We start from the raw sequence: 14,000 nt of genomic DNA on the forward strand, positions 1-14,000 counted from the left end.
GTCTTTTTTTCAAACATAGCTAGCCTATGAGGTTGCACAGTCAAATCATTTCTATTCCTTGTATTGTGAGAGTGTACCTGTGCATGAGTCACAAATCTATCAATATTTTTTACAACATACAATATTGTTTTAAAAATAAAAATGCACGGTACTGTTAATATTGACATTTTCTTAAAATATTCTCTACAAGGATGATTAAACTCCAGGCCCGCCAAGTACCTAATAGCACGCTTTTGTAGTGCAAATATCTTGTTAATATTCTGTAATGTTGTGCTACCCCAGAGCTCTATACCATATGAAATATGAGAGTAAATCAGTGCATAATATAATGTTTTTGCTGTTTCATTGGGCACATACCTAACCATGTTCCTTAATACAAACAGATTACTTCTGATTCTAGTGGCCAATTCATCAGTATGCACATTCCATGAGAGATCCTTGTCTATCATTAACCCCAGTAGGTTTGCCTCTGTTACATTTTCAACCATTGAATCGCCAATACTAATCATAGGCTGGAAGAGATGATTTTTAGACCCAAATTGAATACACTTACTCTTTTGCGGGTTCACTGCCAATTTTGACTCATTATAATATTGTGCAACAAATTTGTTTTAACATTAGCTTCTACCTCAAGATCATTCAAGTTTTTGTTGTTGAACATCAATGATGTATCGTCAGCGTAGAGTGTAATATTCAAACCTACTGGGACTGAGGCTTGCACATTGTTAGTGTAAAGGAAAAAGAGCAATGGGCCTAAAATAGAACCCTGTGGCACCCCTCTTGTAACACTCAATCGCATCGATTGAGCTACATGAGACTGAGATTCAACTGTAACAAATTGAAACCTATTTGTCAAATAGGACTTGATTAGACAACTACAGATTCCTCTTATTCCAATATTTGAAAGCCTATCAAGAAGTATGTCGTTATCAACGCTATCAAAGGCCTGAGCGAGAAGCAAGCATTTCCGTTGAGACTTTTTTCGAGCAGATGTTCTGTGATCACAACCCAGTGCACATCTCAAAATTGCTTTAATTCAGCCCCTTTGGCTACTGTCCCGGACCAGAAATCAATTGTTACTTGGGTCACTACGTTCAGACAAAACTGCAAGTGCGACAAGACGAAAACTGAAGTCCCTCGGCCCATTAAGTCTGTGCAAAGGCTAAAAATAAACTTTCTAATGGTCATATTTTTCATAGTTTTTCGATTTGTATATCATCAAGCTATCAAAATAAAAAAGTTTTTTCAGGAAAACATTTTTTTTTCTGATCATTACTTTTTGAGATATGAGCGCCTAAAGTTCAAATTTTTGGGACAGAACATTTCAAATTCGGTAAGAAATAAATCCATGAGATTTAGTGGATAAATTCTTCATATTATTGATGATTGAATAAACAACAATTTCCTGAAAATATCAATTTTTGATAAAGTTATTCAATTTACCGACTTTTTTGAGCTATTTTGACCATTTTTAGTAAATTGAATAACTTTCTCAAAAATCAATATTTTCAAAAACATTTTTGTTTTATTTAATTAACGATACCATGAAGAATTTATCCTCTGAATCTCATGGATTTATCTCTTACCGAATTTGTTTTGTCCCCAAAAGTTTTAACTTTAGGCGCCCATATCTCAAAAAGTAATGATCGGGAAAAAATGTTTTTCGAAAAAAACTTTTTTATTTTGATAGCTTGATGATATACAAATCGAAAAACTTTGAAAAATAACACCAGTTGAATAGTATATTTCGCACCTAGAGCAGAAAATGAGATTTTTCCAGCTCGAAATCGGTTTTCAAGTCCGAGGCCGTAGGCCGAGGACTAGAAAAGATTGAGAGCTGGAAAAACATTTTTGCCCGTGGTGCGAACGATATTTTTCGCCACACTACAGGTATTGCTGACAACGTCGTCTGCAAACAAGGTCTTTCAGATCTACGTAGGGACTGGAAAACAGCTGCTTTCTGTGCAGTGTGGCGAAAAGTTTATTTTCAGCCTTAAGTCACCTGAGAACATTGAGGCAGTGAGAGAAACAATGTTGCGATCACCTCAGCGTTCTGCGCGCTAACATGCGTCTGCTCTTGGACTTTCCGATCGTTCTGAGACAAATTCTTCATGATGATCTTCATTTCCATCCATACAAGATGGCAATTGTGCAAGAACTTTCAGAACTTTACTTAAATTGAGGGAACACTTTCTAGGACGCCTCATCTCAATTAGGATTGAAGTGACCAGCCCGATTTTCTTGAACCCTTTTTGAACCCTTGAGCCCGATTTGAACCCTTGTGATTTTTTCTATGGTGGTTTTTGAAATCACTTGTTTATGTGAACCGTCCAAGGACCCTACAAAATTTGAAGACTAATATCAAGGAATAATCAAAATTCAGTTTTATCAATAATTACCATTAACATTAATAATATTAATCTTTTCTTTCTCCAAGTAGCTATAATACTTTTTTCTTGTCTGTTTTTCACATGTACCATTTTAATCATTCTCTTTTATTACTTTTCTAGTATTTATTTATATATAAATTTTATCTTTGTAATAATTTTTAATAATGTATTTCCTGTATTCATGAGTGCGTTTGGGCTGTTATGCCAGTTGCACTCCTAGATTTTTGTAAGAATAAATAAATAAGAGATTGCTAACATAACGCTGCAATGCTGGCAGGAATCATGACAAACACCAGAAATCGGTTTACTCAGTATATGGAGAATGGGGGACATCACCTAGCCAATTTGATATTCAAAACTAATTGAAACAAAACTTTATATATGTGTCTCCATTAAAAATAATAAATACAAACTTTCTGATCCATACAAAGAGTTTTATTTCCTTAAAAAAAAAGAAGTTTCGCATCCGCACTCTGTATAGGGCGTTTATGTTCCAATTTTCAATGCTAACTCAAGCTGATAATCCTAGCAGTTATTTTTCGTGAAGCTATGTGAAGCTGGCAGTCTCTCATACTGTGCCGTTCTTACACTCTCACCTCAGTAATAACAGGCATTAATCGACGGTAACCGGATGAGTTAACAAGAAATCGGCTTGGAACTTGGAACATAAACTACCTATAACATGGGATATCTTCTTATCCTATCTTTTCTCTAAGATTATATTGACTGGACTATATGTTAAATTGTGACATCCTGGTTTTAGGGGCTAATAAAATTTATTCTATAGATATAATGGACCATTAGATTTGATTAGTGTCCTACAAAACCAAGTCTATGGCCCGGTTGCACAAAAGCCGGTTAAATTTTAACAGTGATTAATTTCACGAGAACCAATCAACCGTCTTTTCTGAAAGGCCTTCTTTGATTGGTTCTCGTGAAATAAATCACGGTTAAAATTTAACCGGCTTTTGTGCAGCCGGGCCTAAGTCATCAATTTGTGAAGTCGGTTACAGACCTGTTTGACATCCTCCTGGAACAGCCTCAACGCCAACCGCTGGTGCAGCTTGATCTTCTTGGAGTGCCAGCGATGCTCGAGGTTGCGATGGTGGTTGAGTATCTGGTGGATGACATCCAACACGTGACTGGCACCCTCCGAGTAGTCGGCGGCAGGGTTGCCAAGTTGCCGCGACGAACTGGCACCACCGCCCACTGAGCTCTCCGATCCGCTGCCGCCCCCGTCAGTCTTCTGCAAATTTTGCACAAAATATCCAATTAGATACGTAATTGTGCAACAAGTTTGCAAAGGACATCAACTTTTCAAAATAATGTGAAAATTTACATTCTCGATACATAATATGTACTTGACACTCGGTCTCTTGCCAACCTAAAACTGGATTCCCAGGCAGAGTGGGATTTCAGTAGGAATCCAGCTATCACAGTAGCAAGAGTCCGTGTCAGGTTCGGTGAAAATATTCTTTCGATGAATTCTAATGAGAATATTCAGATTCAGCAAGGCCCAGCAAGTACGAATAGTCCCAATAGTTCCCTCGTGGGAAGAATATTTCCACTGAAACGGACGCGGACTCTGATACTGGTATGTGGGAATCCAGCTTTAGGTTGGCAAGACACTGAGAGATAAGGACATATTATGTCTTGAGAATGTAACAAAGCACTTTTTGGGGCTTAGGAGACCTCAAAACGAACAGAAAATTTGAGTAACTTTGAACAAGAAATGTAAAAACCTGCTACCTCCAGATCTATTTTCAGCTCAAAAATTAATTTTATCAAATTAAAACTCTTCTTCAACGTTGGTTCAAAGCTTCAAGTAAAAAATAAATATTGATGAAACTTTCAGTAAAAAACAGATCACCATGTTTGTCCATCCTCTACATTCTGTCACTGTATTTTTACAATCACGACCAATAATTAAAAAATATATATTTACAAGATAGAATTCAATTGTAAATCGTAAAACAATTTTGAAATGAATTTACATTGAAATTTAAATAAAAGTATGAAAACTACCAATACCAAGTCCCATAAGAGTTTAGCATAAGAATGGATAGTACACATGCTTGGGCAAACTGTAACTCAACAATTCTTGAAAGATGATATCACTAATAAATAATACATTCATTATAGAAAATCATAAGCCATGGGTAACGTTAACGAGAGCAGAATAGTACTTAATAAAGAACAAACACATAAAATGCAAGGTTCATCAAACAACTTGGGATCACTACAAACACCAATAATTATTTGTATAGATAGGTACACTGAAACAGTCTTGTTATTTCAGTAACCGAACATAAGTTATTTATGAAATTAATAATAAATGCATTTGGGTAGATAAAGGCATAGGAGTGTTGGATAAATGAGTATATTGGTATGATGGTATTTCCCAGTTTTGAACAACATCAACATTTATCTGCTTTCCTGTTTTGGAGAATCAGCAGAAAGATTTTTAAATCACAAGAATAGTCGTACAACAATTATTCAATATTTGGCTTTAGACTTACGTAGTTGCCTCTATTCATCTTTCTTCTTGAATACTTGAAAAACAAAACATTATAGATGAACTATATTATTTTTGAACATTTTTTTCTAGAGTTTTGTAGCATTATTTCAATAAAATCTTAGTAGTTATTTCAAAAGCACACGATAATTGATTAAAATGTACGTATCTTGCTTTGACGTCAAGTTTTATAATAAATATATTTGAATAGAATATTATGTTTCTTCTACTTAAATCGATAGCCTTTTTCTCCACATCCAAATACTGATACAGTGATACCGTATACTATAATGATACCAGATGCTACATACTGATACCGTGTGTATCAGTAATATTAGCCTTAATATTAATTAACAAAATTAGTAGTCTATCACAGCAATACTTAAAATAATTTTTCCAATAAATGATTTTACTCTTTGATATGTTTACTTCTTTTAGGGATTTATAATTTATGAATAGTGTAACAAGCGTGACTTGTGACCCTTTGTCGAATATATCTCTAAAACGGCATACAGACTTCTGTCTCTCTCACTCATTAGGTAAAGGCAATCATTCAATTCAATTGGATTCATTATGGCTATGATCTAAAGCAATCACATCTCCGGTAATGCAATTAAATTTATATTTATATGTACTAGCATAGAATAAGTAATAATACATGCAATATCGTATGGCTTCTCTATGTTACTATAGTTTGGTACTTTAGCGAGATTCACGTTTCAAAGACAGCATCTGATTAACATTAGTTTGCTATTCTTGTCTCTCATAGGATAAAGCAGATAAATCCATCCTTTTCCAAATCCACACCGTTGCCAAATCACCAAGAATATTTGCAGGCGAAGTAGAACTTTATCATACTACAAGAATATCAATATAATCTACCAAAATATTAATCTAGATAATTGAAATTTATTATTCAATCATGAAATTCCTCCGAGGTAGAATTGATCATTATTGACATTGGGATGAACTGAATCACAACTATCTAAGATAAAATGCGATAGAACAGGAAACATGGCAAGTACCCTTTGCTCCTCAATGAAATCCACCGACTTTATAGTGAAACTTACTACAGTTCCTTAGAGACTTTCTTAATTTCTGCTGTTATTAATTATGTTACTTACATGCTTTCTTAGTGGTTGATCGAGCATCGGTTGATTGCAGACTTGCACCACGTGGTCTATCTGATAGAGAAGCTTCTTACTTGTACTGTGAACCTGCACCACACCATTACCAAAATCATTAGAATCATCACAGCCATAACCATATGAGAACCATCATGGATTAGTAACAAGACAGTAGCGATATATTTCTTATAATACGAATATAGTGGGCCTACACCTGTACCAAAATAGAATTCCTTGATAAGTTGATTCAATGATTGCATTTATAGCCAATATGAATTAACATGTCTATCATTGTTCTAAGGCGTAGAAAAAAATTCTTATTATTCACAATCAGTTATTGAAGAAATAAAAGTAGTAGATCATTTCCAATCTTAATTCATTGGAAGCAGGCAAATACCGTTAGATGAAGGCTAAAGCAATCCAAATCAAGGAATTCTATTTAATGGAACATGCAGCATAGTAAAAGCAAATCAAAGAAGATTAGAATTGCAGTAAAATAAGAATTTGTAGAGAGATTCCGTTCAACCCTTCAGCATTCGCACCACCTAAAATTCATATATAATCAATAAATGGTGAAGCTGGAATGAATGAAGATAATAATTGAAAATGGTTTATTTTACAATGTTATTTTATCTTTATTTAATACGATAATTCATGAATTAATGAATTAATTTTCTGAGATTATTGATCAGGAAGTCGCGGAGCATTGACATAACCATAAGTAAATTTCGACTATACAGGGGAAGTTCTAATAGGATAAAAATTATAAGTCTTCTATAATATACCATTTTCTCATTATAATCTACTGTGTTGTCTAATATTCAATGTAACAGATGCAGAGCTGTCTTTTTGAACACATCTGTAATTTCACACAATTTGGCAATACGGATATTTTGTCCAAGTCTCAACTTGTTTTATTCAGAGTATAGACTTGGCTTCAGCCTTGGTTATAAGTATAATAACCATGCTGCAACAAACAATTTCATTGGATTATTGTGTGAATTCAAATTAAATTTCTCTTCATGAAACCAATCAATTTATAGAATTAAAATTTTACTGTGTATTATCTTGTCGAATTGATGCAAGATGTATTCCTTGTACCACCAGATTATCACCAATACCAAAATTAAAACCCAGAAAATCCACAACCAAATTCAAAAACAGTTTTCAAGTCTTTCTCCCAATCTGACACCAAAATTAATTGATGCATTGTCATTTGAAATATTTAATTTCAATGTCATGTCACTTTGCACCCAGTCACCACAGCAATGCGTTGAGGATGCATAGAATGGAATAAATGTGAAACGCACAGCATTAATAATGTATTCGTTGTTTGAGTTGGCCCCGAGTCCGCCGGGGTAATGTATTCGGGGGGGTCGGCTGGGTGGAGGGGGGAGGGTGAGGCAGACCTGAACCAACAGGTCCAGTCCGTTGAGCAAAGATTGGTAAGCGTTGTAAACCTGGTGAAACAATCATTGTTACAAAAATATTCAATAAACATATACCTTAAATTGACCATCACCACACAAATATTAAATGAAAATAGTCGAATTCGTCAGTTATCACAACCTGAAATCTATAACAGTAGAACCAGAGTGCCTCAATACTGCAAGATTTCAATTTGACCCGACATCATAGAGATCAACCGATAAGGCGGATTAGCCGGTTCTACTATAATAAATTCTACAAAACATGTAATAAAAATAGATTGAAAAATTCTAGCAAGTCACAATCATTAATTTATTTTACCAAAGATAAAAAATATATTTATATTGAATTGATCCTGTGATTGGATTGTTCGAACTGTCATGTGAGCCTGCAATTGAGCATACGTTAGTATAAAATAAGCCAATCTTTTAAAAAATTGAGTTATAATAGAAAATGTTGTAATCATTAGAAAAATTTGGTATTCTTGTGATTAATCATCAATAGAGAATAAGCTAATCGTTGAAACTCTATCAAAAACATAATTTGAGCTGGAAAAATCAATCAAAATTCACACTACATAATACGTATTGTATACAGAGTGGGTGAAAAGTCCGAGAACGGCTTAATATCTCATACACAAAGGTGATTTGACGGTGGGTGTGATTGGGGATCCTACTAAAATTGAAAATACCACTTTACTATGACTTCAAAAATGTGGTCCACCATCTTGGATCCGTCATATTGAATGCATCTTTGTTTTTTTTAAATAGGAAGGTGGTAATGCGATACATGATTACGATACGGAGAATTGCAAAGCAAAATTAATGGCGAAAACTACACATCGATATATCAACCCGTTACGAAGATATTCACATTATTAGTCAGTACTATTCACAGCAGAAAGGGAAGAAAAATGTATGATAACGGCTTAGTAACTCATGGAAAAATGTGATTTCAAGGTGGATGTGATTGGGGATCCTATTAAAATTTGAAATATTACTTTATTATGACTCAAAAAATCTGGTCCGCCATTTTGAATGCAACTTTGATTTTTTTAAATAAGAAGGTTGTCGTACAATAATGATTTCAATACGGAATTTCAAGGCAAAATGAATGACGAAAACTGCACATCGATATATCAAACCGTTTCGAAGATATTCACATTATAAATCAATACCATACAAATCATAAATGAAATAGATAAGTGCTATTGATTAATCATGTGAATATCTTCCAAACGGTTTGAGATATCGATATGCGGTTTCCACCATTCATTTTTTCTTGAAATTCCGTATCGAAATCATGTATCGCATGACCACCTTCCTATTTAAAAAAAACAAAGTTACATCCAATATGACGGATCCAAGATGGCGGACCAGATTTTTGAGGTCATAGTAAAATAGTATTTTCAATTTTAGTAGGATCCCCAATCACACTCACCACCAAATAACCTTCGTGTATGAGATATTAAGCCGTTCTCGGACTTTTCATCCACTCTGTATATTATAAATACGATACTAATAAGCCTATATACTCTAATAAACCCTATAATGTCTATAAGCTTATAAAAACTCTTTAATGTACAATGAACAGTTTGAATTTAAATATTTTGATAGATCAATAAAAATATGTGGAGCATCCCTATTTGAACTGAGCTAGTGTATGGCCGGCCAATAACAATACTACAAGTCTGTCGAACTTAGGCTGAAGCATGATTCTCTCTATGAGAATTCCAGTCTTATTCTTGGGGAACACTGAGCAATTCAGGTATTTTAGGGTTTTTATCCAGTGTTGAGAGTGACCATGCCGAAGACTCATGACAGTGCCGAGTGCCTCCTATATGGATATCATATCGTATCCATACTGTAGAGCACGACAGTACTCCTGCTCTTCAGCTCCTGCATGATTGACTCTCAGCTCAGGTCCCACACAAGGTGAGTTTTTACCAGAAACGTTTATCGTTAGAGGCCGAGGTGAGTTTATAACAGAAACGTTTATCGTTAGAGGCCGAGGTGAGTTTATACAAGAAACGTTTATCGTTAGAGGCCGAGGTGAGTTTATACCAGAAACGTTTATCGTTAGAGGCCGAGGTGAGTTTATACCAGAAACGTTTATCGTTAGAGGCCGAGGTGAGTTTATACCAGAGACGTCTATCGTTAGAGGCCGAGGTGAGTTTATACCAGAAACGTTTATCGTTAGAGGCCGAGGTGAGTTTATACCAGAAACGTTTATCGTTAGAGGCCGAGGTGAGTTTATACCAGAAACGTTTATCGGTAGAGGCCGAGGTGAGTTTATACCAGAAACGTTTATCGTTAGAGGCCGACCTTAGGCGTTAGGGAATGGTGATGGACTACTAATGTAACTAATGAATGAATAAATGAACAACTATAGAATGAATGAGTAAATAACATAGGCCTTTTTTCGAACTTTGTTTTCTATCTTAATAGGGGAGAGAAATAGTTGGGGGGGGGGGTTCGCCTACTTTTTTCTCTCCACAATAATTTTAAATGATATGATTATGTACTGATTAAACTAATGCATGAATGGATTGATGAACATACTTCGGTGTAAGCTTGGCACATGGAATCGTAGAGTGTTCGATGTTGGTGTATGGCAGACTCGAGAACCATTATTTCACTGGGTATGGCCATGTTCTCGCATGCTTGGCCCCAGGCTGGCACATTCTCCACATACTGAAAAAAACAACAAAAGTCAATTTAGAAACATAAATTCACATTTCAACTGATGAACAGTGTTTGAAAAGTATCTGATTCCATTTGAAACGATTACAAAAACCAAGCAAATTACATTTCAACAATTTACTTTGAATAATTTTCAAAAAAATAATTGAAAACAAAAAATGAATACAATTGTATTGTTAACTTGCATTGATATTTTTGAATCTCTGAATTATTTGATTGAATTGAAGATGTCGATTCCACCATACTAACAAATTAGAACAATAGGACCATGATTTGGTTACCAACCCAACTTCGACTTAGTCTATTGAAGATATGCAGGGCTTCTTAATAATTGACTCTGTTTTGTGGGTACGTGTTCTATAATGTTGTATTTTGACATGATCTTATGCATCTATACATATGCATTCTCTATTCCATTTCATACATACCAGTTCAGCCTGGCAGTTGGGAAGTGGGTGTCCTGCCTACGAGGGGTGATGTCATGGACATAATACCCGAAATAGGCATAGGATCGACCTCCCATATTGCAGGCTAGGGAGAGCCAAGGTTAGCTCGGTTTATATGCTTGGAAAGATCCTGAACAAGCTACCCATTGCAGCAGGGACTCTGCCACTGTCAAGCCTGATGAGGAGATTGAGGCTGATCCTCGGGGAGAACCCATTTTATGCACTGAACCCATTTTGCTTGCGTAGCAGCATAGAGATCCCGGGTTCAAACCCTCTCACAACCAAAAGTTTATAACCAGATCACTCCCGTGTAATCGGATGGGCACGTTAAACTGTCGGTCCCGGCTGAAGTATGACATTCGTAAGGCCCATTTATTAATTATATATTCAGGCGGTGGGACCTTCCCGAAAAGGACTCCCCACCAACAAAAGTCATACGAATTTACTTTACTATGCACTGAATAAGTTTTTCAGTTGTGAAAATGCTACTGTGGAACAGTATTTAGTTTGATGCATGCTTTTGACTGATTGGGTGCATGTTTTGTTTTCTTGACTTGTCTATATGAGATTAGTCAATGTGGTTCACATATGGACAGAAACATAATTATTCTAATAAGACAGCACATAGTCCCAGTACAGTGGTGCACTCGTCTATTAATAATTGTTATATTGGAAATGAGAATATCTTGGTTGATTCTCATTCTCATCATTCGTGAAGTTCGTGATCGATTCTCTTTCTCATCATATGAATGAATGAGAAGTTCTTGGTTAATCTTCAAATGAATGCATTCGATTGCAGCATGCCATACCTGTTCAGCCTTATGGTGGAATAGCACAGACAACCCCAAAACGGCAGTGCGTTCATCGAGACCGGCGGCAAACTCCTTCCAGGCGCGGTCCAGGCGCGCGGCCACCGCCCTGATGTGTGCGCCTGCGTAGTGACCGCCTTCCATCATATGCGCCGCCACCGCCAGAATCCGGTTGATGTTCACGTACACGTTCTAAACAAAACAGAACAAATATGAGAATAAATCACAAGATGAAACACATTCAGGATGTGTTAACACTGATAGCGGTCATCGGTCAGGCGTTCCGAGTTCCAGTAGTCTTAGGCTGGCCACTAACCGTACAGCATGTTGGGTGGTGATATCGCAGTGATAACGCACCGGTCTAATAATCAAGAGAACCCGAGTTCGAATCTCGACCAGGGCAAAAGTTTTTGACCACAGCACCATCACATAGATACGGCCACCCTGTCTTTCGGAGGAGACGATAACCGTCGGTCCCGACTACTTAAAAAGTAGTCGTAATATCTCATCATCATCATCACTCTCACTCATTACCCACGCACAAGCCTAACAGCTTATGTGGGCATCACCCTCCGTATAACATGCATGCACATACACAGTCGACTTACATTGATGTGTCATCACAGCTGTCACCAGCGAGAAGCTTCTAACATAAAATAAACAACCAATAACAATGAATAAACCAATGGAAAATTACAAATTATAATGATCGAAAAATAGTTCAACCTCAAATAAAGCAGCGAAGAATAATAAACAACAAAAATCGGAGTTACAAAAACCTAACCTCAAAAATTGTGTCCGAAGCGTTTCGCTGTGATCGCAGCTGTGATGATGAACCGATGTAAGTCGACTGTGCATGTGCATGCATGTTATACTGAGGGTGATGCCCACATAAGCTGTTAGGCTTGTGCGTGGGTAATGAGTGAGAGGGATGATGATGATGAGATATTACGACTACTTTTTAAGTAGTCGGGACCGACGGTTATCGTCTCCTCCGAAAGACAGGGTGGCCGTATCTATGTGATGGTGCTGTGGTCTAAAACTTTTGGCCATCCTAAGACTACTGTTATTTGGAACGCCTGACCGCTCTGTATACACACCCTCAAGTAGAAATAAAAAGAGTAAGGACATGTCACAGAAATTAGCTGAAAACTTCCAAAATCAGGAAGATGCTAATACACAATGGCCATAAAAAATATTAGAGACATGTAGGAGGAATTGATTTAAAACCTCAAAATGTTTTCTACAACAGAAATACATCCATCAACTAAATAATGATACAAAAAGAGTGGCCCAGTTTCAAATATATTGATTCTTTACGAAAAAGGGCTGACATAGGGAGATCATAAACTAACTAGCTCTGAAAACACTAACTTATAAAAAAATTATCAAATACTATATTTTATAATATGTTTTATAGAATTATGAAGTTCAATTTCAAATACATTCTCCATTAGGTGCACAGAAGACATCTAGCAGTTTCGCTATTCATGTCAAGTATGTATGAAGGTATAGAGGTATCCACTGGCACTATAAGTACAGTAGCTTAGTTGATATTCTGTTCTTTTTAAATTGAGAGGTAAGGCTAGACCATAAATAGCACAGAATTGGCGCCACTTTCTCATACGATATACTGAAAAACACAATATCAGCTACCGTATCTACCGTATATCTCAAATGGCAGTGGAAGCCCAGAAGGGGATGAATATGGAAAAAAAGTTATTACATATTTATAAAATGAAAAATTTCTGTAAACACCAAACCTAATCCAATCCCTATTAGACTTCATGAAACAAATTTTAAATCATCATATAAAATTAATGATGAAACTTCCTATTGAGGAGAGGCAACCGCAATATATCTGTAACTAGCTACCTGTAATAATGTTGCACTAAGGATTGCAACATGATTAAAGATGGTTTTAAAATACTTTATCATAATAGGTTACATTTTTTCCCAGTGGCTTTCACATTTGAGCTACTCCTTCAAAGGACATATCCCATAGCAACTAATTCATCAACATTTACTAAAATCCATATAGAACATCGAAAAAATCACTAATAATTATTATTATAATAATATCCATCAACGTAAATTTTAACATAATATAGTGAATACTGTGGAAAAGCTTCAACATTACCATTGAGCTCATTGTAAAGTGATTGTGTTCCTCCTGAAGGTCCTTGGCTAATTTATACGAGTTACCGATCTCTACATAGTTCATAAGGAAGACGTCTCTATTATGGCAGATCCAGTCAAACATCTGAAAACAAACAATCATGATTAGAAAACTCAAAATATATATATAAATCAAAACTACACCAATTGCTATTATAAAAAATCTGGTGTGGTACACTCACACAACTTTCCTTGCTCATTGAACTGTAAACCTCATTCTCAAACGAGAATGATTTAGGGGAATAACATTATGACGATTTGCGGCAACATATTTGCAACTACGATCAGACTACTGTATATGTATATATAATTGTTTCCAGAGTACTTTTTCCTCTGTGTAAATTGTGAAATTCGATTATTTTTTTAAAAGTCGTCAAAACAGCAGTTCTACAGATGAAATATCTT

The 14,000-nt window shown here is 35.8% G+C and overlaps 1 protein-coding gene across 1 annotated transcript in view; it reads right to left on the reverse strand.

The window, feature by feature from the left end:
* The window catches only part of LOC111050083 (triple functional domain protein), a 463,117-nt gene that overhangs the window by 282,213 nt on the left and 166,904 nt on the right, over positions 1-14,000 (reverse strand). Inside the window, 5 exon segments of the mRNA XM_039431097.1 lie at positions 3,406-3,636; positions 6,030-6,122; positions 10,022-10,153; positions 11,418-11,609; positions 13,558-13,680. Coding sequence (XP_039287031.1) covers positions 3,406-3,636; positions 6,030-6,122; positions 10,022-10,153; positions 11,418-11,609; positions 13,558-13,680 — 771 coding nt within the window.

Source organism: Nilaparvata lugens, chromosome 6 (genome assembly GCF_014356525.2).
Source record: "Nilaparvata lugens isolate BPH chromosome 6, ASM1435652v1, whole genome shotgun sequence".
Taxonomy (NCBI): domain Eukaryota; kingdom Metazoa; phylum Arthropoda; class Insecta; order Hemiptera; family Delphacidae; genus Nilaparvata; species Nilaparvata lugens.